General features: G+C 39.8%; 1 protein-coding gene across 1 annotated transcript in view; it reads left to right on the forward strand.

Moving 5' to 3' along the window:
• DGKK (diacylglycerol kinase kappa) overlaps positions 1-25070 on the forward strand; it is a 159789-nt gene that overhangs the window by 26477 nt on the left and 108242 nt on the right. Inside the window, exon 2 of the mRNA XM_067723407.1 lies at positions 24569-24679. Coding sequence (XP_067579508.1) covers positions 24569-24679 — 111 coding nt within the window. The remainder of the gene's footprint in view (positions 1-24568; positions 24680-25070) is intronic.

The following is a 25070-nucleotide window of genomic DNA, read 5'->3' on the forward strand; positions in this document are numbered from 1 at the left end:
GTGTATTAAAATTAATTTTGTCTTTTTTTGCCAAAATATATCATAATATTTTTTTTAAATATAGCTTCTAATGTAAAAATATGTTAATTCTCTGCTGTAGGGATGTGATTGTGGAAATGGGAGATATCTAACACAGCCAAACTCAGAGTTTTATAGCTCATTGTTAAACTGTAATTGACAAATTTAATAGGATTTTTTGTTTAGGATTTTGTAATGATCAGTCCTCCGTTGTGTTATAGCTAATTAGAATACATTTATATTTGGCTTTTAGCACTGGTTTTATGCTTTCACTTAAATATGCTTATATAAGCCTGAGTGACTTCATATTGCATTCAGAAAATAGATGGCAATAGATTACATCTTAATTTCATGCAAAGTACAGAATACCGTCTTGAGACTTGAAAAATGTATATTCCACAGATTTCTTAGCTCTTAGTTGCTCTTGGTTGTTTATGATGTGGAGAAATGGCTTTGTGACATTTACCATGAGGAAATTAATCAAACATTTTGATTCAAGAAGCCTCTTTTGGTTGCATTAGAATTCAAGAAGAGAATACAGAATGTTATCAGTAAACTTTCTCAAGATTCTTTGTTGAATTCTATCAATGAGTTCCAGAAAGCATTTGGGCCTAGGAGAATGAGATCATTTTTATTTATTTATATCAATTTACTAAAAGGTTTATACCTTTGACTAATATATATATACACACATATTTTGAAAAAAGCATATAAGTGGTGATACTACAAAATTAACGTGGTCTATAACACACTTTGACACTTCTTAGAAATAGATGCTATTGAGAAAATACGACATTTTACTTACATTAAACTTGGAGAAGGAAAAGCACTAAGTGTACCTATTGAGGCAATGAGTTACAAAGATGATAACCTACTTTCTCAATGGCTTTGTGTGATGTTGTAAGGATATTTAAGCTTCATGTAAAATGTATGCTTGAAACATTTTTCCATACAATAAAAGATTTTACGCAATGAATTCTTTCTTTTTTTTAACATCTTTATTGCAGTATAATTGCTCTACAATGGTGTGTTAGTTTCTGCTTTATAAAAAAGTGAATCAGCCATACATATACATATATCCCCATATCTCCTCCCTCTTGCATCTCCCTCCCACCCTGCCTATCCCACCCCTCTAGGTAGTCACAAAGCACTGAGCTGATCTCCCTGTGCTATGTGGCTGCTTCCCACTAGCTATCTGTTTTACATTTGGTAGTGTATATATGTCTATACCACTCTCTCACTTCGTCCCAGCTTACCCTTACCCCTCCCCGTGTCCTCAAGTCCATTCTCTATGTCTGCGTCTTTATTCCTGTCCTGCCCCTAGATTCTTCAGAACCATTTATTTTTTTTAGATTCCATACATGTGTTAGCATACGGTATTTGTTTTTTTCTTTCTGAACTACTTTACACTGTATGACAGACTCTAGGTCCATCCACCTCACTATAAATAAATAAGTGTTGTTTCTTTTTAAATTTTTTAACATCTTTATTGGAATATAATTGCTTTACAGTGGTGTGTTAGTTTCTGCTTTATAAGAAAATGAATCAGCTATACATATACATATATCCCCATATCTCTTCCCTCTTGCATCTCCCTCCTTCCCACACTCCCTATCCCACTCCTCTAGGTGGTCACAAAACACCGAGCTGATCTCCCTGTGCTATGCAGCTGCTTCCCACTAGCTATCGGTTTTACATTTGGTATTGTGTATATGTCCATGCCACTCTCTCACTTTGTCCCAGCTTACCCTTCCCCCTACCCGTTCCTCAAGTCCATTCTCTAGTAGGTCTGTGTCTTTATTCCTATCCTGCCCCTAAGTTCTTCATGACCTTTTTTTTTTTTAAATTCCATATATATGTGTTAGCATACAGTATTTGTTTTTCTATTTCTGACTTACTTCACTCTGTATGACAGACTCTTGGTCCATCCACCACACTACAAATAACTCAATTTCGTTTCTTTTTATGGCTGAGTAATATTCCATTGTATATATGTGCCACATCTTCTTTATCCATTCATCCCATGATGGACACTTAGGTTGTTTCCATCTCTGGGTGATTGTAAATAGAGCTGCAATGAACATTTTGGTATATGACTCTTTTAGAATTATGGTTTTCTCAGTGTATATGCCCAGTAGTGGGATTGCTGGGTCATGTGGTAGTTCTATATGTAGTTTCTTAAGGAACCTCCATACTGTTCTCCATAGTGGCTGAACCAACTCACATTCCCACCAGCAGTGTAAGAGGGTTCCCTTTTCTCCACACCCTCTCCAGAATTTATTGTTTCTAGCTTTTTTGATGATGGCCATTCTAAATGGTATGAGGTGATACCTCACTGTAGTTTTGATTTGCATTTCTCTAATGATTAGTAGTGTTGAGCATCCTTTCATGTATTTGTTGGCAATCTGTATATCTTCTTTGGAGAAATGTCTATTTAGGTCTTCTGCCCATTTTTGGATTGGGTTGTTTGTTTGTTTTTTTGATGTTGAGCTGCATGAGCTGCTTGTAAATTTTAGAGATTAATCCTTTGTCAGTTGCTTCATCTGCAAATAATTTCTGCCATCCTGAGGGTTGTCTTTTCATCTTTTTTATGGTTTCCTTTGCTGTGCAAAAGCTTTTAAGTTTCATTAGGTCCCATTTGTTTATTTTTTATTTTATTTCCATTTCTCTAGGAGGTGGGTCAAAAAGGATCTTGTTGTGATGTATGTCATAGAATGTTCTGCCTATGATTTCCTCTAAGAGTTTTATAGTGTCTGGCCTTACATTTAGGTCTTTAATCCATTTTGAGCTTATTTTTGTATATGGTGTTAGGGAGTGTTCTAATTTCATTCTTTTACATGTAGCTGTCCATTTTCCCCAGTACCACTTATTGAAGAGCCTGTCTTTTCTCCATTGTATATTCTTGCCTCCTTTATCAAAGATAAGGTGACCATACGTGTGTGGGTTTATCTCTGGGCTTTCTATCCTGTTCCACTAATCTATATTTCTGTTTCTGTGCCAGTACCATACTGTCTTGATTACTGTAGCTTTGTAATGTAGTCTGAAGTCTGGGAACCCGATTCCTCCAGCTCCATTGTTCTTTCTCAAAATTGCTTTGGCTATTCAGGGTCTTTTGTGTTTCCGTACAAATTGTGAAGTTTTTTTGTTCTAGTTCTGTGAAAAATGCCATTGGTAGTTTGATAGAGGTTGCATTGAATCTGTAGGTTGCTTTGGGTAGTAGAGTCATTTTCACAATGTTGATTCTTCCAATCCAAGAACATGGTATATGTCTCCATCAGTTTGTATCATCTTTAATTTCTTTCATCAGTGTCTTATAGTTTTCTGCATACAGGTCTTTTGTCTCCTTAGGTAAGTTTATTCCTAGATATTTTATTCTTTTTGTTGCAATGGTAAATGGGAGTGTTTCCTTAATTTCACTTTCAGATTTTTCATCAGTCGTGTATAGGAATACAAGAGATTTCTGTGCACTAAGTTTGTATCCTGCTACTTTACCAAATTCATCGATTAGCTGTAATCGTTTTCTGGTAGCATCTTTAGGATTCTCTATGTATAGTATCATGTCATCTGCAAACAGTGACAGCTTTACTTCTTCTTTTCCCATTTGGATTCCTTTTATTTCTTTTTCTTCTCTGATTGCTGTTGCTTAAACTTCCAAAACTATGTTGAGTAATAGTGGTGAGAGTGGACAACCTTGTCTTGTTCCTGATCTTAGAGGAAATGTTTGCAGTTTTTCACCATTGAGTATGATGTTGGCTTACACACTGAATTGTGCCTTCCTAAAATCACTTCACTGACACCTTTTCCTCTAATTTAGATTTTTCTCTTTGATTCGCCTATCCACTCACTCCAGAACTACCTTCTTTCATCCAAATGTCCATATACCCATCCTAGTTTGAAGCCATCAATCCACATCTTCTCTCACCTCTGAACATGCTATTAGGAGGACATGTATATGTGGGTCTAAATTAGGAAATTGAGATAGACCAAAGGGCATGCCAAGGCACCCCTGAGTTCTTGAATGAGGAGATGACATGTATATGTATTTTACACATTTTGTAAAGTACAAATTTGGGGGTCAGAAAAAGTGTCTCCTTTCACACTTACTCAAGGTTCATGAGGTTTTCAGTTTGCATTTCCCTTGTTATTTTCCATCATGTAATTTTCTTCTCCTGGCTAAAAATTGTTCAGCAAATCATGAGCCTGGAAAAGAGTCTTACCATGTCTCCAGGTGAGGAGGACCTGGAGAAATCAAAAAGCCCATCAGTTGGGAATACCAATGTGGGAATTTCTGCCCATCAGGAAAACCCCAGGGATTGCAGGCAGACATGGAGAGCTAAGAAGAATGAGCATCTCATTTCTCTGCATCAAGGGTAAAAGGAGGAGAAGGAACTTTTAAGAAAAGTAAGAACAGCCATTTGGAGGGGATAGCTTAGGTATATAGTCATCTCACATAGCCATGGGCAAGTAGATGGATTTGTTGACTGTGAAGTCCAATCCAACCATCTTAAGCTTTTGAAAGGAACACAGATAAAATGCAAAGATACATTTGCCAGTGTTTGTTGCATAGCTGTGCATTTAGACTTCCCTTGAAAGCCCAAGGCACATGAATGGCAAAGTAGAATAAGAAAGGATTGGAATTTTTACTTTAGGATAAGCACATGGCAGAAGCTGTTATGTGGGTAGTTGCAGATTTCTACGTTCTGTCCATTGTAAAAGATCTAGTCAGTTGGTATAATAAAACCCTGATTTTAGTTATTTATGTGGGAAAATGGCCCTGTGATATTTACCTTTATTTCATTTAACTAGTTCTAAGTTTGCAAGTTTATACCTCTAAAAGCAAATGATTTCTTCCTAGATAATTGGCCCTGAATTAAGAATACTATCAGTAGAATAAAATGCCACCAGGTAAATGGTGATGCTTTAGACATGGAAGATTATAACTGCTCTTGAAACTGCATTTCCCATAGTTGTGGTTAATGGAATACAACAGAAGAGGATGTTTTCAACTCAGTTATCCTTCTTGTCCTTCAAAAATTACCTCGCTCTTTTAACGTAAACACGAGAGAGGATTAGATTTGAAATGTCTGTGTGCTAAATTTAAAGAGATACAAACACTTGGGTTCACTAATCCTAACTGTTCTAATCACCATTTGTTCTCACACTGGTTTCTCTTCCAGGCTTGAATAGAACATTCCTCTTAACTTGCCTTAAATATTCAGACCTACCATCAGAAGCCCTTCTGATGTTCTAAGATTCTTTTTTTTTTGAGAGAAGGGAGTTCAAAATTCCCAGCATTATGAGTATCTTTATGGGGAGAGCAGGCACAGATTCTTCTCCAGACTTAAATTTGATTTTCTATTTATAGTCTTTGTTTCCTTTCTCAGCCATCCGTGTTCTGTTACTCATGGGAAGGAGAGAGTCTGTGCTTGCATGGAATAATCCACAAAAATCAAAAGCACACTAATAGCTGGTACTAAAGACCCACTGGGCTTAGATTATTAGTATGTAAATTATGCTCCCAATTTTGGCTCAAATACTGATTTCAAATCAATCCCCCAATACCCCATTGCAACCACATATATACTTACACTTGATAAGTCTTGTGGTCCAATTTAGGAGTCAAAAATATTGCCACCATATCCACAGAAGGAAAGAAGAAATATGTATTGAATTTCTACTTGGCACTAAGCACTTTCATGTATTCCCTTGATCTTTATTAAGAGTTGAGTGTCACTGTATGTGGTTTTGTAGGTAAAAATGCTGAGGTTTGTAAGTTAAATTACTTGCCCAAAGACAGACACATAATAAGAGATGGAGCTGAGTTTCAAATCCAGGTTTATCTGATTCCAAAATCTACACTCCTTTTCACTGCACAAATTGGGTTTTGCCAGTTGTGCTTAGAAATATAAGGATCTTCATGTGTTTCCTACAACAGCAACTAGCTTTTAGAAGCCAAGTGATAGGACATGGATCCCTGAACATTTGAGAACAACTTTTTTCATTGTCCTCCCTATGTGTGTTTTACTTCACTCAATTTCATTTTATAAACATTTATCAAGTACCTACTATGCATAGGTTGTTGCACTCTGGGCACTTTGCCTATCGGACATAACTCGGCTATGACATATTTTGTGATTTACCAAGAAAGCTTTATACTGAGGTTTGCCTTCCTGACCTGCTCAGTTTTGAAATAATTTCTATTCCTGGGCCCAGGCCCTATCTTTTGCTGCCATGTTTAATTTGGTAGGAGGTTACTTTATGGCAATAGACCTGAGCAACATTAGCAGTTTTGTTCTGTTATGTCTTTGTCTTCCCTTGCTGAAGCAAGTGCCAAATTTTAGCATATTTATCCACAGCTCTTAGTAAGGAGATGGCAGCTTGGGGAAGGGGCATGACTTGCTTACATAGCAGTTTACTGGAGCTGCCCAAACTGTATGCAATTCATAGTCCATTAATCCACTGTCTTCTCCTGGTGCCATATCGCTGCCCATACTGCACCCATGTACAAATATTTCTGTGAAAACTCACAAGTTGGATCATTCAGATCTCCTGTGGTTTTGCCAACTATCCACTCTCTCTCTCACCCCAAATCAATCCTCACTTTCCAGGAGAGAGAGGCTAGGTGTACAGTATAATGAATAGAAATGCTTGTAGGCTTTAGAATAAGACAGACCTGGGTTCAAAGTCATCCTCCTTTGTAACTGTGTGTGACCTTGGAAAACTTGGTAGATCATTCTGAGCTTCAGTGCTTCATCTGTAATATGAGGCTAATAATACTTACCTTGCAGTATTGTGAGTATTAGCACTAATGGATACAACTTGCTTAGCAGGATACCTAACCATAGTGGATATTTCAGAAAAGGTGTGGATTTCAGACTTATGTCTGTGAGTACATTACTTGTTAATCATATTATGAGGGGCCAAAGGGGTTAGCTGTGTCTCTATATTTCTCTGTATCAATTTTGGTGTATGTATATTGCTATTAGTGAGACTGTTTAACACTGACTCTCCCCTGCCGTCTCCTCTACTCCTTCCCTTTCTTAAGCAATCCTAGTTTTTAGGTCCTGTTTCCAATGAAAGGACAGTCCCCACCCCCTACAAGAGGACAATTTTGCCTACAGGTCTAGCTGTTCCCCAGATCTCAGTTGATAATCCTTCTCTTCCCATTTTAGTCAACACTGCCTTCTCCCCAGCAAACTTAAAATAGATAGTTGCACACACTGGTTAGGGCACAGTCTCAGAGCCAATGAAATGGTGGTTGAGAGATGGTTCCAGGATGAGTGAGAGTCCTATGCATCACTGGTGGGGAAATGAACCTCTTGTGTCATCTGTAAGTCTATGAGTGTTTTCAGCCACCCCCCAGCCACCCCTCCATGCTCGAACTAGTCATTGCTTTTCTACTCCTCTCTTCCCCCTTTCCAGGCCTGTCAGCTTGACTTAGAATACCACTGATCTCTTTCTTCCTCTCTCTCTTTCCCTCTCTCTTAGTGCATTTGTACTTTTAGGTGGCCCCTTCTGGATAAGCTATCAAGAGTTGAGCAGCACAAGATCCAGATGATAACAGTCAGCATTGCTGTAAACCTTGGCCAGTGGGTGTTAGAATTTGATTGCTGTAGTTAGTAGACATTTAGGAGTTGAGCAGTCTTAATCCCTTAAACATAGCCTGGCTAGAGAGAGTGGTGTTCTACCAGGTGTTTGCCTGCAGGGAGAAATTAGAGAAGGATGCAGGTCTGAATGGTGTTTCAACAGGGAAATAAATGAAGGTCCAAAACTATGAAAAGCTTAGCAGTAGGTCTTAGGGTAAAGCATCTGAACAAGACGTGGGAAATGGCCCCTGGGAAGGGAGGGGAACAGTAACAGCAATGTTCTCAGTCTTTCCTAGTAAGATCCTTGTAGAATGCTTTCCTGCAGTAGATGCACTGCCAAGTTAATTTTTCATTATTGCTACTAAGAATCATCCAGGTCAGAGAAGAGCTTCCCTTAGGGCCCAGCATGGCACTATCATCATTAACCATGAGTATGCATAAAAATGGCACACTTGACTACGCCTATACTTCTTTACCAACAGTGATAACAGAGATTTATACTGCTGGATGGCAGAAAAGGGATGAGAAGGCAAAATTAGGCTTTGAAAATACAGACTACTAATTAAAATGATATCAAACAACACAGAAAACATAAAATATAGAGATACAGTGAAAAGAGCCTTGTGCCAGAGCCAGTTTACAACATGGTGACCTTGGGCAAGTCACTTTACTTCCCTGAGTCACAGTGTTCTTATCTGGAAAAGAGTCGTATAGCTGATTCACTTTACTTTTTCTTTTTTTAACATCTTTATTGGAGCATAATTGCTTTAAAGTGGTGTCTTAGTTTCTGCTTTATAACAAAGTGAATCAGCTATACATATACATATATCTCCTCCCTCTTGCGTCTCCCTCCCACCCTCGCTATCCCACCCCTCTAGGAGCTCACAATGCACTGAGCTAATACTCCTGTGCTGTGTGGCTGCTTCCCACTAGCTATCTATTTTACATTTGGTAGTGTATATATGTCCATGCCACTCTCACTTCATCCCAGCTTGCCCTTCCCCATCCCTGTGTCCTCAAGTCCATTCTCTACCTCTGCGAATTTATTCCTCTCCTGCCCCTAGGTTCTTCAGAACCATTTATTTTTTTTAGATTGCATATATATGTGTTCACAAACGGTATTTATTTTTCTCTTTCTGACTTACGTCACTCTGTATGACAGTCTCTAGGTCCATCGACCTCATTACAAATAACTCAATTTCATTTCTTTTTATGGCTGAGTAATATTCCTTATATACATTTGCCACATCTTCTTTATCCATTCATCTGTCAGTGGACACTTAGATGGCTTCCATGTCCTGGCTATTGTAAATAGAGCTGCAATGAACATTGTGGTACACGACTCTTTTTGAATTATGGTTTTCTCAGGGTATATGCCCAGTAGTGGGATTGCTGGGTCATATGGTAGTTCTATTTTTAGTTTTTTAAGGAACCTCCATACTGTTCTCCATAGTGGCTGTATCAATTTACATTCCCACCAACAGTGCAAAAGGGTTTTTCTCCACACCCTCTCCAGCATTTATTCTTTCTAGATTTTTTGATGATGGCCATTCTAAACGGTGTGAGGTGATACCTCATTGTAGTTTTGATTTGCATTTCTCTAATGATAAGTGATGTTGAGCATCCTTTCATGTATTTGTTTGCAATCTGTATATCTTCTTTGGAGAAATGTCTATTTAGGTCTTCTGCCCATTTTTGGATTGGGTTGTTTGTTTTTTTGATATTGAGCTGCTTGTAAATTTTGGAGATTAATCCTTTGTCAGTTGCTTCATTTGCAAATAGTTTCTCCCAAGATGAAAAGAGGGTTGTCTTTTCATCTTGTTTATGTTTTCCTTTGCTGTGCAAAAGTTTTTAAGTTTCATTAGGTCCCATTTGTTTATTTTTGTTTTTATTTCCATTTCTCTAGGAGGTGGGTCAAAAAGGATCTTGCTGTGATGTATGTGATAGAGTGCTCTGCCTATGTTTTCCTCTATGAGTTTTATAGTGTCTGGTCTTACATTTAGGTCTATAATCCATTTTGACTATGGTGTTTATTTCTGTGTATGGTGTTAGAGAATGTTCTCATTTCATTCTTTTCCATGTAGCTGTCCAGCTTTCCCAGCACCACTTATTGAAGAGGCTATCTTTTCTCCATTGTATATTCTTGCCTCCTTTATCAAAAATAAGATGACCATGTGTGTGACGGTTTATTCCTGGGTTTTCTATCCTGTTCCACTAATCTGTATTTCTGTTTTTGTAACAGTACCATACTGTCTTGATTACTGTCACTTGGTACTATAGTCTGAGGGCAGGGAACCTGATTCCTCCAGCTCCATTTTTCTTTCTTAAGATTGCCTTGGCTTGTCGGTATCATTACCGTTTGCATACAAATTGTGAAATTTTTTCTTCTAGTTCTGTGAAAAATGCCATTGGTAGTTGATAGGGATTGCACTGAATCTGTAGGTTGCTTTGGGTAGTAGAGTCATTTTCACAATGTTGATTCTTCCAATCCAAGAACATGGTATATCTCTCCATCTGTTTGTATCATCTTTAATTTCTTTCATCAGTGTCTTATAGTTTTCTGCATACAGGTATTTTGTCTCCTTAGGTAGGTTTATGCCTAGATATTTTATTCTTTTTATTGCAATGGTAAATGAGAGTGTTTCCTTAATTTCTCTTTCAGATTTTTTATCTTTAGTGTATAGGAATGCCAGAGATTTCTGTGCATTAATTTTGTATCCTGCTACTTTACCAAATTCATTGATTAGCTCTGTAGTTTACTGGTAGCATCTTTAGGATTCTCTATGTATAGTATCATGTCATCTGCAAACAGTGACAGCTCTACTTCTTCTTTTCTGATTTGAATTCCTTTTATTTGTTTTTCTTTTCTGGTTGCTGTGGCTAAAACTTCCAAAACTATGTTGAATAATAGTGGTGAGAGTGGACAACCTTGTCTTCTTCCTGATCATAGAGGAAATACTTTCAATTTCTCACCATTGAGAATGATGTTGGCTGTGGGTTTGTCATATCTGGCCTTTATCATGTTGAGCTAAGTTCCCTCTATGACTACTTTCTGCAGGGTTTTTATCTTAAATTGGTGTTGAATTTTGTCAAAAGCTTCTTCTGCATCTATTGAGATGATCACATGGTTTTTCTCCTTCAATTTGTTATATGGTGTATCACATTGATTGATTTGTATGTATTGAAGAATACTTGCATTCCTGGGATAGGCCCCACTTGATCATGGTGTATGATCCTTTTAATGTGTTGTTTGATTCTGTTTGTGGCATTTGGTTGAGGATTTTTGCATCTATATTCATCAGTGATACTGGCCTGTAGTTTTCTTTCTTTGTGACGTCTTTTTCTGGTTTTGGTATCGGGGTAATGGTGGCCTCATAGAATGAGTTTGAGTATGTTCCTCCCTCTGCTATATTTTGGAAGAGTTTGAGAAGGATAGGTGTTAGCTCTTCTCTAAATGTTTGATAGAATTTGCCTGTGAAGCCATCTGGTTCTGGGTTTCTGTTTGTTGGAAGATTTTTAAACATCGTTTTAATTTCAGTGCTTGTGATTGACCTGTTTATATTTCCTATTTCTTCCTGGTCCAGTCTCGGAAGGTTCTGCTTTTTGAAGAATTTGTCCATTTTTCCCAGATTGTCCATTTTATTGGCATAGAGTTGCCTCTTGTAATCTCTCATGATCCTTTGTATTTCCGCAGTGTCAGTTGTTACTTCTCCTTTTTCATTTCTAATTCTATTGATTTGAGTCTTCTCCCTTTTTTTCTTGATGAGTCTGTCTAATGGTTTATCAATTTTGTTTATCTTCTCAAAGAACAAGCTTTTAGTTTTATTTATCTTTGCTATCGTTTCCTTCATTTCTTTTTCATTTATTTCTGATCTGATGTTTATGATTTCTTTCCTTCTGCAAACTTTGGGATTATTTTGTTCTTCTTTCTCTAATTGCTTTAGGTGTAAGGTTAGGTTTTTTATTTGAGATGTTTTTTGTTTCTTGAGGTAGGATTGTATTGCTATAACCTTCCCTCTTAGAACTGCTTTTGCTGCATCCCATAGGTTTTGGGTCGTCGCGTTTTCATTGTTATTTGTTTCTAGGTATTTTTTGTTTCCTCTTTGATTTCTTCAGTGATCTCTTGGTTATTAAGTAGTATATTGTTTAGCCTCCATGTGTTTGTATTTTTTACAGATTTTTCCCTGTAATTGATGTCTAATATCATAGCATTGTGGTCGGAAAAGATACTTGGTATGATTTCACTTTTGTTAAATTTCACAAGGCTTAATTTGTGACCCAAGATATGATCTATGCTGGAGAATGTTTCGTGAGCACTTGAGAAGAAAGAGTATTCTGTTATTTTTGGATGGAATGTCCTATAAATATCAATTAGGTCCATCTTGTTTAATGTATCATTTAAAGCTTATGTTTCCTTATTTATTTTCAGTTTGGATGATCTGTCCATGGGTGAAAGTGGGGTGTTAAATGCCCCTACTATGATTGTGTTACTGTTGATTTCCTGTTTTATGGCTGTTAGTATTTGCCTAATGTATTGAGGTGCTCCTATTTGGGTGCATAAATATTTACAGTTGTTACGTCTTCTTCTTGGATCGATCCCTTGATCATTATGTAGTGTCCTTCTTTGTCTCTTGTAATAGTCTTTATTTCAGTCTATCTGTTCTGATGTTAGAATTGCTAGTCCAGCTTTGTTTTAATTTCCATTTTCATGGAATATCTTTTTCCATCCCCTCACTTTCAGTCTGTATCTATCCCTAGGTCTGAAGTGGGTCTCTTGTAGACAGCATATATATGGGTCTTGTTTTTGTATCCATTAATCCAGTCTATGTCTTTTGGTGGAAGCATTTAATCCATTTATATTTAAGGTAATTATCAATATGTATGCTCCTGTTACCATTTTCTTAATTGTTTTGGGTTAGTTATTGTAGGTCTTTTCCTTCTCTTGTGTTTCCTGCCTAGAGAAGCTCCTTTAGCATTTGTTGTAAAGCTGGTTTGGTTGTGCTGAATTCTCTTAGCTTTTGCTTGTCTGTAAAGGTTTTAATTTCTCCATCGAATGTGAATGAGATCCTTGCTGGGTAGAGTAATCTTGGTTGTAGGTTTTCCCCTTTCATCACTTTAAATTTGTCTTGCCATTCCCTTCTGGTCTGCAGAGTTTCTGCTGAAAGATCAGCTGTTAACCTTATGGGGATTCCCTTGTATGTTATTTGCTGCTTTTCCCTTGCTGCCTTTAATTTTTTTCTTTGTATTTAATTTTTGCTAGTTTGATTAATATGTGGCTTGCGTTTGTCTCCTTGGATTTATCCTGTATGGGACTCTCTGTGCTTCCTGGACTTGATTGACTATTTCCTTTCCCATATTAGGGAAGTTTTCTACTATAATCTCTTCAAATATTTTCTCAGTCCCTTTCTTTTTCCCCTCTTCTTCTGGGACCCCTATAATTAGAATGCTGCTGCATTTAATGTTGTCCCAGAGGTGTCTAAGACTGTCCTCAAGCATTTTCATTTTTTTTTTATTCTGCTCTACATTAGTTATTTCCACTATTTTATCTTCCAGGTCACTTATCCGTTCTTCTGCCTCAGTTATTCTGCCATTGATTCCTTCTAGAGAATTTTTAATTTCATTTATTGTGTTGTTCATCATTGTTTGTTTGCTATTTAGTTATTCTAGGTCCTTGTTAATCATTTCTTGTATTTTCTCCATTCTATTTCCAAGATTTTGGATCATCTTTATTATCATTACTCTGAATTCTTTTTCAGGTAGACTTCCTATTTCCTCTTCATTTGTTTGGTCTGGTTGGTTTTTACCTTGCTCCGTTATCTGCTGTGTGTTTCTCTGTCTTCTCATTTTGCTTAACTTACTGTGTTTGGGGTCTCCTTTTTGCAGGCTGCAGGTTCACAGTTCCCGTTGTTTTTGCTGTCTTCCCCCAGTGGCTAAGGTTGGTTCAGTGGGTTGTTTAGGCTTCCTGGTAGAGGGGACTAGTGCCCATGTTCTGGTGGATGAGGCTGGATCTTGTCTTTCTGGTGTGCAGAACTGTGTCTGGTGGTGTGTTTTGTGGTGTCTGTGACCTTATTATGATTTTAGGCATCTTCTCTGCTAATGGTCGGGGCTGTGTTCCTGTCTTGCTGGTTGTTTGGCATAGGGTCTCCAGCACTGTAGCTTGCTGGTTGTTGAATGGAGCTCGGTCTTAGCGTTGCGATGGAGATCTCTGGGAGAGCTTTCACCATTTGATATTACATGGATCCGGGAGGTCTCTGGTGGACCAATGTCCTGAACTTGGCTCTCCCACCTCAGTGGCACAGGCCTGACACCTGGCTGGAACACCAAGACCCTGTTAGCCACATAGCTGCTCACTTTTCTAGTTCTGCTCCAGAATCACAACAGAGCTCATTTCCTGGGCCCTGGGCCCCCCACCAGACAGTTGTATTCACTTGCAAATGCCTAGACTGGTGGAACTTGTTTTCTGGCTATTGTTGAAGGCAATTGTTCCTGTGAAACCCCAGGGCCCAGCGGAATTAGATCCTTTGGTGTGGATGAGTGAGCAAGCCCAACCAGGGCTTAGCAGCACCCCCTGGGGAAGGGAAAGGGTTTGGCCTCACTTTGTTATACAGCAGCAACTAACACAACAATGTTAAGCAATTATACTTCAATAAAGTTGTTAAAAAAAAAAACCCGAACTGAACCAAATACCTGCGATTCACACCATCAGTCTCCCCCCCCTCCGCCATTCTGCCTCCTTCAGTCAATTGACATAGGATAGGGTATATCTAGCAATAAGACCAGTGGTTTAAACCTTACTTTTTTTTCTTTCAGTGAAGGAATAACTGGTCTTCCATGTCCTGTAAAATCCAAGAGAGATATTAGCTCTGCCATTTATTAACCTATTAAGGGAAGTTACCTAATCTCTCTAAGCCTCAGTTTCTCAATCTATAAAGTGAAGGTTGTTATGGCACCTACTTTTTAGAATTGTTATTGGGCTCAAATGACATACCCCATGTAACATGATTTAACACAGTGCTTCCCACATAGTGAAGACTCACCAACTGTTAGTAATTCATATTACTACTACTATTACTACTGCTACTACTACTCAAGAAAGCTTATCCCTGGTGGCCTCCTTTTACCAACTGGCACAGCTTTTCAACTTTGTTACCTGGCCAGTAATTTCTCTATAACCAAGGCCCACAACATAGTTTCCTCCTTGACAGATTAGTGTCTCCTGCAATCACAGCTCTTTCCTCCATTTTCCCTCCAGGTTTTGTGGGCTGTCAAATTACCATACCTCATACCCTCTTTCCTCCACATGAGGCAATTTTGTTCAGCCAGGGACAGTCCTCTGCTCAGAGGCAGCAAGGCTATCCATAGCTTTAGGCATTGGGTGGAGTCTCCCATGGGTCTGTCCCTCACCCTGCCCCCAAGCTCTTCCTACCCCTGAGGTGTCCTTACCTGAGACCTTGCTCCTGCTCTCACCTACCACTAATGGGGCAAATTGGGCAAGCACACACACACACCGCATGCACACAGGTTGCCCATTCCCCCCAACACAAAACCACTAGTGAATTACTGAATTTAATCTTCCCTAGACTACTATTGCTGCAAGAAGCAAGCAAACCAACTGGTTCTAGCATCAGTTTCTGTCTTCCAACTTCATGATTCTTGTCAACACCAGTTCATAAGGCTGAGAAAAAAATGAAAAGTCACACATCCCCTGTTTATTATCTAACCACTTCATCCCCAGAGGACCTGTTAGTGAATGTAGTTTTAGATCCTGTGTGCATCTTCAGATAGCTATCTGCATGGGGCCAGTTTGGCAATAAGGCAATGTCCCCAACTCCCTAAGAACATGTGGTTAGGTGATATGGGCTCACCACGCCTACTTTATTATAGGCACTTGAAGCCATGATTGGAAAGAGGTAGTTCTAAAGACCAAAGCACAGGAAGCACCAATTGAGTCTTCATTGCTTTGCTCTTAGAGTGAGTTGTAGCCAAATGAACTACATATTTGCATACTTGCAAGGTTCATTTTGGCCTTAGGTTGCAAACATTTAAAAATACCTCTAAAGGCTGAAGTTCCCACGTTTAGGAGCTCCTAGACGGTCCAGCATATTGTCACAAAGTATCAAAATATGCAAAATGACATTTTATTTATTTATGACATTTCAGGCCTCTCTCCAAAAAACAGTTTTTTTCCTCCCCTTTGTGAAATAATTTGTAGTACATGGTCTCTCTCAGCTAAACAAGTGGGAAATCTGCAGATATTACTGTCCATGGCTTTTCCTCCTAGGTGAAATTGTGGCCCCTAGGGGAAGAAATAAGTGGACTGAAGTGATCCTCAGGTTGGACCTGACACCCAAGCCAGATCATTATGACCATCATCCTTTAGATGCTTAGGATTTGGAGGGGAGAGGCAGTAGAGTCAAACAGACCTGGCTTTAAACCCCATCTCTGCCACTCACTGTGACTTAGAACTAATCACTTAACCTCTCTAATCCTCAACTTCTCCACCTCCCCAACAGGACTGTTTCTGTGGGCATTAAATGAGATAATGCATGTAAAGCAAGAGCAAATAGCAGACATTTGTCATCCAGGAACAACTCTCTTCCTCTGGAGTGGGATAATTGAAAAGAAACTTAGAGAAGATGCTGCCTTGGCTGCTTCTATGAGGACATCGCCAGAGTCTGAACAGGAGCCACTGGTCTCACAGAAGGTGGTTAGGATAAAGAAGGCATGTGGCTTGGTGGTGGGACCCAAGGGCTAGAAGCAATGGGGGGAGTGTCTCTGAGAGAAGAAACATCCACAGGATATTAAAAGAACCTATCCATCTCTGGCTGCTGATGGTCAGGTGAAAGGATGGGGAAGAAAGCAGTTGGAAGCAGGCATGTTTTGTCATTCCTTGTAATTCAGTGACACTAGATATGATAGTTGCTGTCCTGGCCTCTGTGACCTTGGTTAAGCTGAAGACCCGTGTCCAAAATTCCATGATATCTTTCCTTTAGGGACTTTGTGTGACCACAGAACTTCCTTTTCTAGGCAGCAGCAACTGCAGCTGTAGCAACAGGGGTCTTCTGCTAAGCTTCTGCTTATACCACTCCTTTAACTGGATTTCCTGCTTCTGAGATTTTGGTTCTCCCAAGGCTCAAAAACAATCCTCCTCCCCCTAGTTGACACCTTTCATCTTCCCTGCATTTGCAGAGCAAAACCAACCTTTTGCAGGAAGCGTTCCCCTTAGCCACTCTTCTCAAACTTCCAAAGCTCTGACCCAGTCTGTCCTCTTGATCCCAGTCTTGGAGTCAAGCCATGTTCCTGCTGGTATCCTCGCACCCCTTTCCATGCTCTTCCTCTGAAGCCCCTCAAAACTATATACCTGTTCCAGGAGGTGCTGCCAATATAGAGCAAACTCAATGGCTGTGGTTATAGGGCCCCTCCACTCACATGAAGGAGGTCAGAGAGGATTCCCCACATCACTGAAATAGAGTGGCCAGAAGCCCAGTACTGGTTCTGTCACAAATTTCCTGTTTGACTTGAAGTGTAGCCCCTCTGGGGCCCTATTTTCATCATCTTTAACAGGGTGGGGAGGGAGATTACTCATTGCTAAGGTCAGGTTAGCTCTGAAAGTTAAAAGGCTGTTTTGTGGCAAGAGCACAGACTTTGAACTACATAGACCAAAGCTTGTATCCCCACCCAGAGCCAAGTTACTTATAATCTCTCCTAGCAGTGAAATGGCTTGTTCAAGCCTGCACAGTTCAAACCTGTGTGTAGGTCTGGAAGGACTCAGCCAAGCTCTTCCCACTTTGTGGCTGGTACTAGTCCCAGGGCAATTACCAAGAGCCAGGTTACTGCTTTCTGCAGTTTGTCAGCCTGGGTCCAAATTGCTCATCTCCTCCCCAATCCGCAAGCAATTAATGGTCCTTACCATTCCTAGGAAACTCCAATAACAGAAAAAGAAAGGAGAGAGATTTGAGAAGACATATCTTTTTAGGCTTTATGGTCCCAGTGGACTAGTTTTAAAGTTACCAGCCATTGATATTTATCTTATCAATGTACTCACACCAATGCAAAATGACATGTATATACAGAGAGTCATTGCAGTATTGTTTGTAATAGAATAAGATTTTAAACCATTGTCCATCAATAGGGAACTGTTTAAATAAATCATATTATATCCATACAGCAGAATGCTATGCAACTGTAAAAAGAAATGAGGCAGCTCAGTATGTACAGATATTGAAAGGGCTCCATGATATATTAAGTGTAGAAAGCAAGAGACAAAACATGCGTAGAATGTTATGATTTACGTGAAGAAAGAATATATGTGTATAAAATATCTTTGGAATGATATGGAAGAACTGGCTAAAGTTTTTACATAGTCAGAGAAAAATGTAACATCATTTTCAACTGTCTTTTATTTCACTCATAGAGAGCAGGGATGTGGTTGAGGCTCTATAGTTCTTCCTTAGCACAGGAAGCAGTGGGAGGGATTTGCAGCTATAGCCCTTGCAGACATGAGCAGCTGGAAGACCTAGCACCTGAGTGCTAGGGTGACAAAAGGTCTCAGTTTGCCATGACTCTTCTGGTTTTAGCACTGAAAGTCCTGGGAAAACTGGGACAGTTTGTCACCCTATTCCTCATTCTTCTGCTTCAGTCTTTAGCCAGCCCGGCTTGCTAGTGCCAGAGAGGGGAGCTCCCAGCAGTGAGATGAATGGAGTGCTTGCCTCCACAATCCACAAGGGACTCACAGTTATAGAATGGCTAGCAGGCACATGCTGTGCAAGGTATTCTCATCTAACAGACAAGGAAATTGAGGCTCAGAGAGGTTAAGTGATTTGCCCAAGGTCACACAGCTAGTAAGTGCTGGAGCCAGTCTGTCTGACTCCAGCTATGTCAACAGGACCCTGGGGAATGTAAAGCTTTCAGGAAAGCAGAGGGCCTGGCCTTTCTTAAAGCCTAAAGCACCCATAGTTGCATTTTAACCAAATCAAACATTGTTTCTCTGAATCAACTTTGGCAGTCCTGTGTTAGGAAATGGCTTTCTTCCCATCACCCCAGCCCCCAAAGCAAAGAGAATACATGTTCCAGGTTTTGGAGCCATAGACAGAAAGCTGGCTTCTCTAGCTGTGCTCATAGTGGAAGTCTGGTTTTCACTGGAGGAATAATAACCTACTCATCCCAACTTGATCCAGCCTCCCTCCCAAGAGCCGCATGAGAAAGTAAAACAGCAGAGCAGCCAGCTAATAACAGGTAGTGGTGTATGTTATGATGCTTGCTTACTTTTTGATTGGGTGGGGGTGGAATTCAATTTGGCTATGTAATAGGGGCTTCTTTTGCTAGGAAAGGGTAAAAGAATCCTCCAAAGCCTCATACATCAAAAACCCACCGAGCCACAGAAAAACAGACCTAGCAGATAGTAGAAGCTTTGGGGGATTTCAGAGGAGCACAGGAAAAGGTCATAGAAGCAGCTGTACTTGCCCTTTCCCAATTAAGCAGCAGGCAGGTGTTAATTATATATAGGCGATTGGACTGCTTTATAGACCCTGTTGAGATATTCTATAGAATATATTTTATAAATATGGAGCAAGGGAAATGCTTACCATCACTGTTGGCAATTAATTTGTACATGCTGAGTTGCAGAGCACTGGGGAGAGAGATCACTGGTACCAGAGTGCAGGAGTTTCTGGGAATGATGAATTGGAGGATTGGCTTATTAAAGATGATGTAAAAAGAAACTGCTTTCTCTGCAAGAGCTGCCACATGTTAGGCAAAGACATTTTGTGTGAACGCTGTACTCAAGGCCTGAATGAACTATGCCTCGATAAATCCCGTGCTCTTGGATTTGAATGAAGTCAGTTGATGACTGTGGTGATTGAATTCAGCACCACACTCACTCCCACTACTAAACTTCCAGCCTTGAGAGTTTTAGAGACGGATTTTAATATCACATAGAACTGCCTGCAATATGTTCTGGTTTAAGAAGCATTAGGTGGGTCACGTGGCATTTCAGTATGTACAAGGATCCAATGACCCTTCCTAACTTCTTCCTATCTGCAGCATCACAAATATTGCTACAGGAATGTGACAGCTTGGACCAAGAGGGTTACAGGTGTGCCTCATTTTATGAACTAGCTGTGTGCCTGTAAACTTGGCCACCAAAAAACAATTCCCGTATAGAATCCCGTTCCTCATTGCCTTCCATAATAACACTGGAGATGCATTCTTCTGACAAATATTGTAGCCCCAAGATGCTGCAAAATCTTAAAAATGTCAAACATTGACAATCTTACTTGAGAGGAAAAATGTCAAATATGTTGATAATGTCTTAGAAATAAAAATATAAGCCACTGGGAATTCCCTGGTGGCACAGTGGTTAAGAATCCACCTGCCAATTCAGGGGACACAGATTCGAGCCCTGGTCTGGGAAGATCCCACAAGCCGTGGAGTAACTAAGCCCGTGCACCACAACTACTGAGCCTGAGCTCTAGAGCCCGTGAGCCACAACTCCTGAGCCCGTGTGCCACAACTACTGAAGCCCACGCACCTAGAGCCCGTGCTCTGCAACAAGAGAAGCCACTGCTATGAGAAGCCCGCAATGAAAAGTAGCCCCCGCTTGCCACAACTGGAGAAAGCCCACGTGCAGCAAGGAAGACCCAAAGCATCCAGAAGAAAAAAAAAACATATATATATATATATATATATATATATATATATATATATATATATATATATATGCCACTTAAAGAAACCGGAGTTCAGGGTGTCTTTCACAGGACAGAACTGAGTTAGATGCCTTTCACTACCTACTTCAGAGGGGTGCTTGGAAGATTCAATAACAAAAGTAAAAGCACTTTATCCATTCCAAAGTGCTGTATACATGTGAATTCTCCTTACTCTTCTAGTTATTCTTGGACAGTCACTTTAAAGAAACAGGAGAACTACTGATCTAGAAATTGGAAGTAACACTCCACATGGTTGTGGCAAGGAGTCAATGAAATGATGTTATCTGCAAGAAACCAGGAACTGGAAAGCACTGTGAAAATCCTGTTACAGGATAGGCGAGGGCTCTTCTACTAATGCCTCACTTTACAGGATGTATTTGTTTGTTTGTTTGTCTCTTCCAATTTTTGTCTCATGTCCTTGTTAAGCTTAGTGACCCTAGGCAGGTAAAGGTTCATTTGCCTGCATATTTTCTTGACTTGAGGTAATATATTGATTGAGTGATTTTTAGCTTCTGCTTGTTTAAACTGGCTTCCAGGGGATGCTTGTTGGGTTTTTAAGTAAACCATGGTTTATTTAGAAACATCTCCCAAAGGGGGACAGAGTTTAAAGGGAAAGAAACTACAGGAACTTTACCTTCTCCCAACCCAGGTTTGGACATTTGTAGAAGTTCAGAGTTGACAATATAGAGCCTGTGTTTAGAACTTAAGAAACTCTTATATTGTCTTCTAACCTTTCTCCCTCCAATACATAAATAAAGTTATCTGCTACCAACTTGGTAATATATATCTCACATGTACAGGCTCCTCGCACACAAACTCTGAACTCATACACTGCAACCTCTTCTATCACCAGGAATACCTACCACTCACTCACTTTGTCATCTTGAGAAATTCACAGTAGTTATAGTTCAGAAATTGCAAATTGGTTGCCTATGGGCAGATTTTGGCCTCATCCATGTTTTGTTTGGCCCTCACAAGTTTTTTGTTGTTTTAATTTAATTAGTAGCTAGTATTTCCATATTCCAAAACTTCACACAAATTTTCACTTGGATTGCCAGCTTGTCTTGAAAAATGGAATGAACTGGTAACACCAGTCAGCATTCAATCACAATCACCTAGAACTTAGAAGCAGCTGGGCTTGGGCTCCTCAGTTCCCCTGCTAGGTTGTTGACTTCTGTTACCAGCTAGCCTTCTATGGGCATTGAGTAGACAGTCCTGCACTTAAAGCTAGTGCATACAAAGCAACCAGTTTAATATCATGGAAAGGAGAGGAGATAATTGTGATTTGGCTGGTGTACCCAATGGCAGGATGTGTGAGTGGATAGCCACTGTCTTAGTGGAACCTCTCATTTGAACCAGAAGGTAAACATTTAGCACAATGAACATGAAGCTCCCAGGGCTTTTTTTGCTTTTATTTATTTATTTATTTATTTATTTATTTATTTATTTATTTATTTATTTATTTATTTATTTCTGGTTGTGTTGGGTCTTCGTTTCTGTGCGAGGGCTTTCTCCAGTTGCGGCAAGTGGGGGCCACTCTTCATCGCGGTGCACGGGCCTCTCACTATCACGGCCTCTCTTGTTGCGGAGCACAGGCTCCAGACGCGCAGGCTCAGTAGTTGTGGCTCACGGGCCTAGTTGCTCCACGGCATGTGGGGTCTTCCCAGACCAGGGCTCTAACCCGTGTCCCCTGCATCGGTAGGCAGACTCAGCCACTGCGCCACCAGGGAAGACCCAGGGCTTTTTCAAATGGTTCTCTGAGCTCACATAACCTCGTGTTTGTCTCCCTCCCTCTCCACTCCCACTGTCCATATCTCCATATCTTTGTGACAGGGAATATGCCTGTAACTTCTTTAGCTGCCCTGAAGGGCCTAGCAAAAGGTAGAGTCAATAGTAGAAGCTCAGAAAATACAAATGAAGCACTCTATCCAATTATAGATGCACCATGAAGTCTTTGTTTTCTTGACTGTGACAAATGCTGAGTTCATGGAATGGGAACTGAAGGTTTTGATGACTTGCTGTGTCCTCAGATTAATGGATTAATTAACTAATTAATTAATTGGTTTGCTGTGTCCTTAGATGGATAACAGGATGTTATTTATTAGCAGGGCACAAGTAAGGGAAGAAAAGGGAACATTTCTTAAGTACCAGGAAGGGGAATTAAATAGTGCTCATTACTACGGGTTGACAGAAGGAAGTAGCTGGGGAGAAGAGGCTGAATTCTACTTACTTTAGTATGTCAAATGAACAGGGTATGGGAATTTTCTGAAGGAACCAGAAGGCCCAGGGTTGTGGGAATCTTCTGGAGAAACAAATCCTCTTCCTTGTTTCATCATTGCCACCTCACCCCATCATCCTACTCCTGAAAGAAGAGAGCTAGGCATGGCAGCAAGTGTAAGAAAAAATAGTTGAAGGGAGGTTTTAAACTGAAAATGGAAGGAAGGGTAAAATATTCAGCCAAAAACTGTAAATGGGCTATTACAAGGGATACTATACATGATAAAATAAGAACAATGGAAGCGTTTAGTAATTGACAAAGTAGAATAACTTGGGAAAGGGGCAGAATGGGTGTGGCTTCAGTTGTACAAAGTTGGAGCAGTTAAAATTTTGAACTTAAGTCTTTAGCAGAAAGGGGTAAATATGACTGTCTAGGTCTCATGAAGACTTAGTGTAGAATAATATATGGCATAAAGGTGAGAAGGTTGGATAGAGAATACCAAACACCATAAGTGAGAGTGTATTCCATAGGCTATCTGACCAGAGAACGGAAAGAGTGATGTAATCACATTGTCTACACAAGAGTTGTTTTCTCATTGATGACTCAATTTCAACAATTTAAATGTAATTTCTCAGTCTCCATGCCACCTTCAACTTTCCCACAAGATCTTATTGATTTCTTGTCTTGACTCCTTGGCACCATTCTTTTGTAAACATATCGAGGGTGGTACAATAACCTTGAAACTCCCATAAGTTATCAAGACAATTCATGTAAACTTTGAATGCTATGAACTACGTTTCAATTGACATACAGAGGTTCTGTCCATTGGTACTAACTTACTGGTTAAATAATTGAACAGGTAATGTAATAGATGTGTGTATATTTGGGAGAATGGGAGTAGCAAAAGTTTGTTCAGACAGGGTTCCAAACTTAAATACCTGCTGGAGTCGGGTGCCCCATCTGAAGGGAGCAGCTGCTACTCTGTTCCAGCAGATTGTTGCCATGTGAGAAGATAGGTCCACTGTTACCAGCTGTTCTGATTTTTTAAAAAAATGGAAACTTGGATTTTTATTTGAAAATTTCTGCCTTTTAAATATTATGAACTAATTAAAAACTGAAAAAACATCAGATGGGCCAAATAAAACACTTCCACAACCACCAAATGGTGAGTTCTAATTTAGATGTTGGATGGAATTCATGGTAGAGCTTTGATCCGATGACTTAACGTCTGTCTCTTCGTCCATTCAGCATGGGCTTTGTTCCAGCTTGGTGGGTTTGAGTACTTCTCCCAAATGGTAGACTTGCATATTGATTTGTATTCTATAAATGTAACTGAGAACCTCCCCAATTTTAACAGTGGTAAGTAGACTCTATGCTTGGTTAGAGTCAGTCTATCTGACAAGTAACTGAAAAATCAGTTGGTCAGACTATGAGATATGTAAAGAAAGTAATCAAATGGTAGTTCCTTTTTGGTGTCCTTTTTGCTCTCACCAGATCATGAATCCCTTGAAGGCCATGGTAAAGACTTGGGATTTGGTTCTAAAAGTGTTGGGAAGCCATTGGAGGCTTGTGAGCAGGGAAGGAATGTGATCCAACTTAACGTTCTAAAAGGAACACTCTAAAAGAGCAGAGAGGAAGGCCCTGTCCAGGCCTACAATCTGGAGACTTCCAGAAAATCTGCCTTTACTGAATTCAGCCTCTTTCCCGACCATTTGTTCTTCCCTAGGAATGTAGTTCTTATATTTATGTGTTCCGTCCCTCCTTCCCACCTTCCACCACCAATGGCAATGTTCTCCATGGTTCTTGGGCCATGTATCCTTAGAAACTTAGAGCCTATATCACCCTGAATGTGTTATCCAAGGGTAACCAATACCCTTCCTGATTGAACTAACTTCCTCGTCTTCTTGCCTGGACCTTGAGCCATTCCTCAGATATGTGACAGAGAGCTTTCCAGATATCTGATCTTCTCAAATGAGAGGACAAGTGATATGGTCTTGCAAATTGATCTAATTACTCAACACTATGCTGCTATCTTTCAGAAAATACTGAAGGAAGGACCTCTGCTGAAGAACTGTAACTCCTTCAAGAGGTGGAAACTCAGATATTTTCTGGTTCGAGGACAAAGGCTCTGCTTTGCACACCATCCTGCGGTAAGAGAATATATATATATTCTTGTCAGTTGGGTTAATGGGTGGGTACCAGGAAATGTTTTGTGGGGAGATGGGCCAACATGTTGGCAAGCATTAAGGTGGCTAACACTTACCTGCTCCACTAGGCCCCTAGATAGACCATATCCCATTATCTTCTCCAGCGTAAACCTTTAGGTAGCTGAACTACCTAAGCCTTCCTATAAATCCACATAAAAATTTTGGGAAGAGTTGTGTTTTTGGTTTAGTTTGGTTTGTTTTTTGTTTGTCCCATGATATATCAATAAAAACCATGATGCTAAATAAATCCCAGCTCAAGCCAAAGAAATAATGGGATCATGACTGCCAAAAATGCCTAATAGTGTGCGTGTGTGTGTGTGTGTGTGTGTGTGTG

This window comes from Pseudorca crassidens, chromosome X, assembly GCF_039906515.1.
Source record: "Pseudorca crassidens isolate mPseCra1 chromosome X, mPseCra1.hap1, whole genome shotgun sequence".
In the NCBI taxonomy this organism is placed as follows: domain Eukaryota; kingdom Metazoa; phylum Chordata; class Mammalia; order Artiodactyla; family Delphinidae; genus Pseudorca; species Pseudorca crassidens.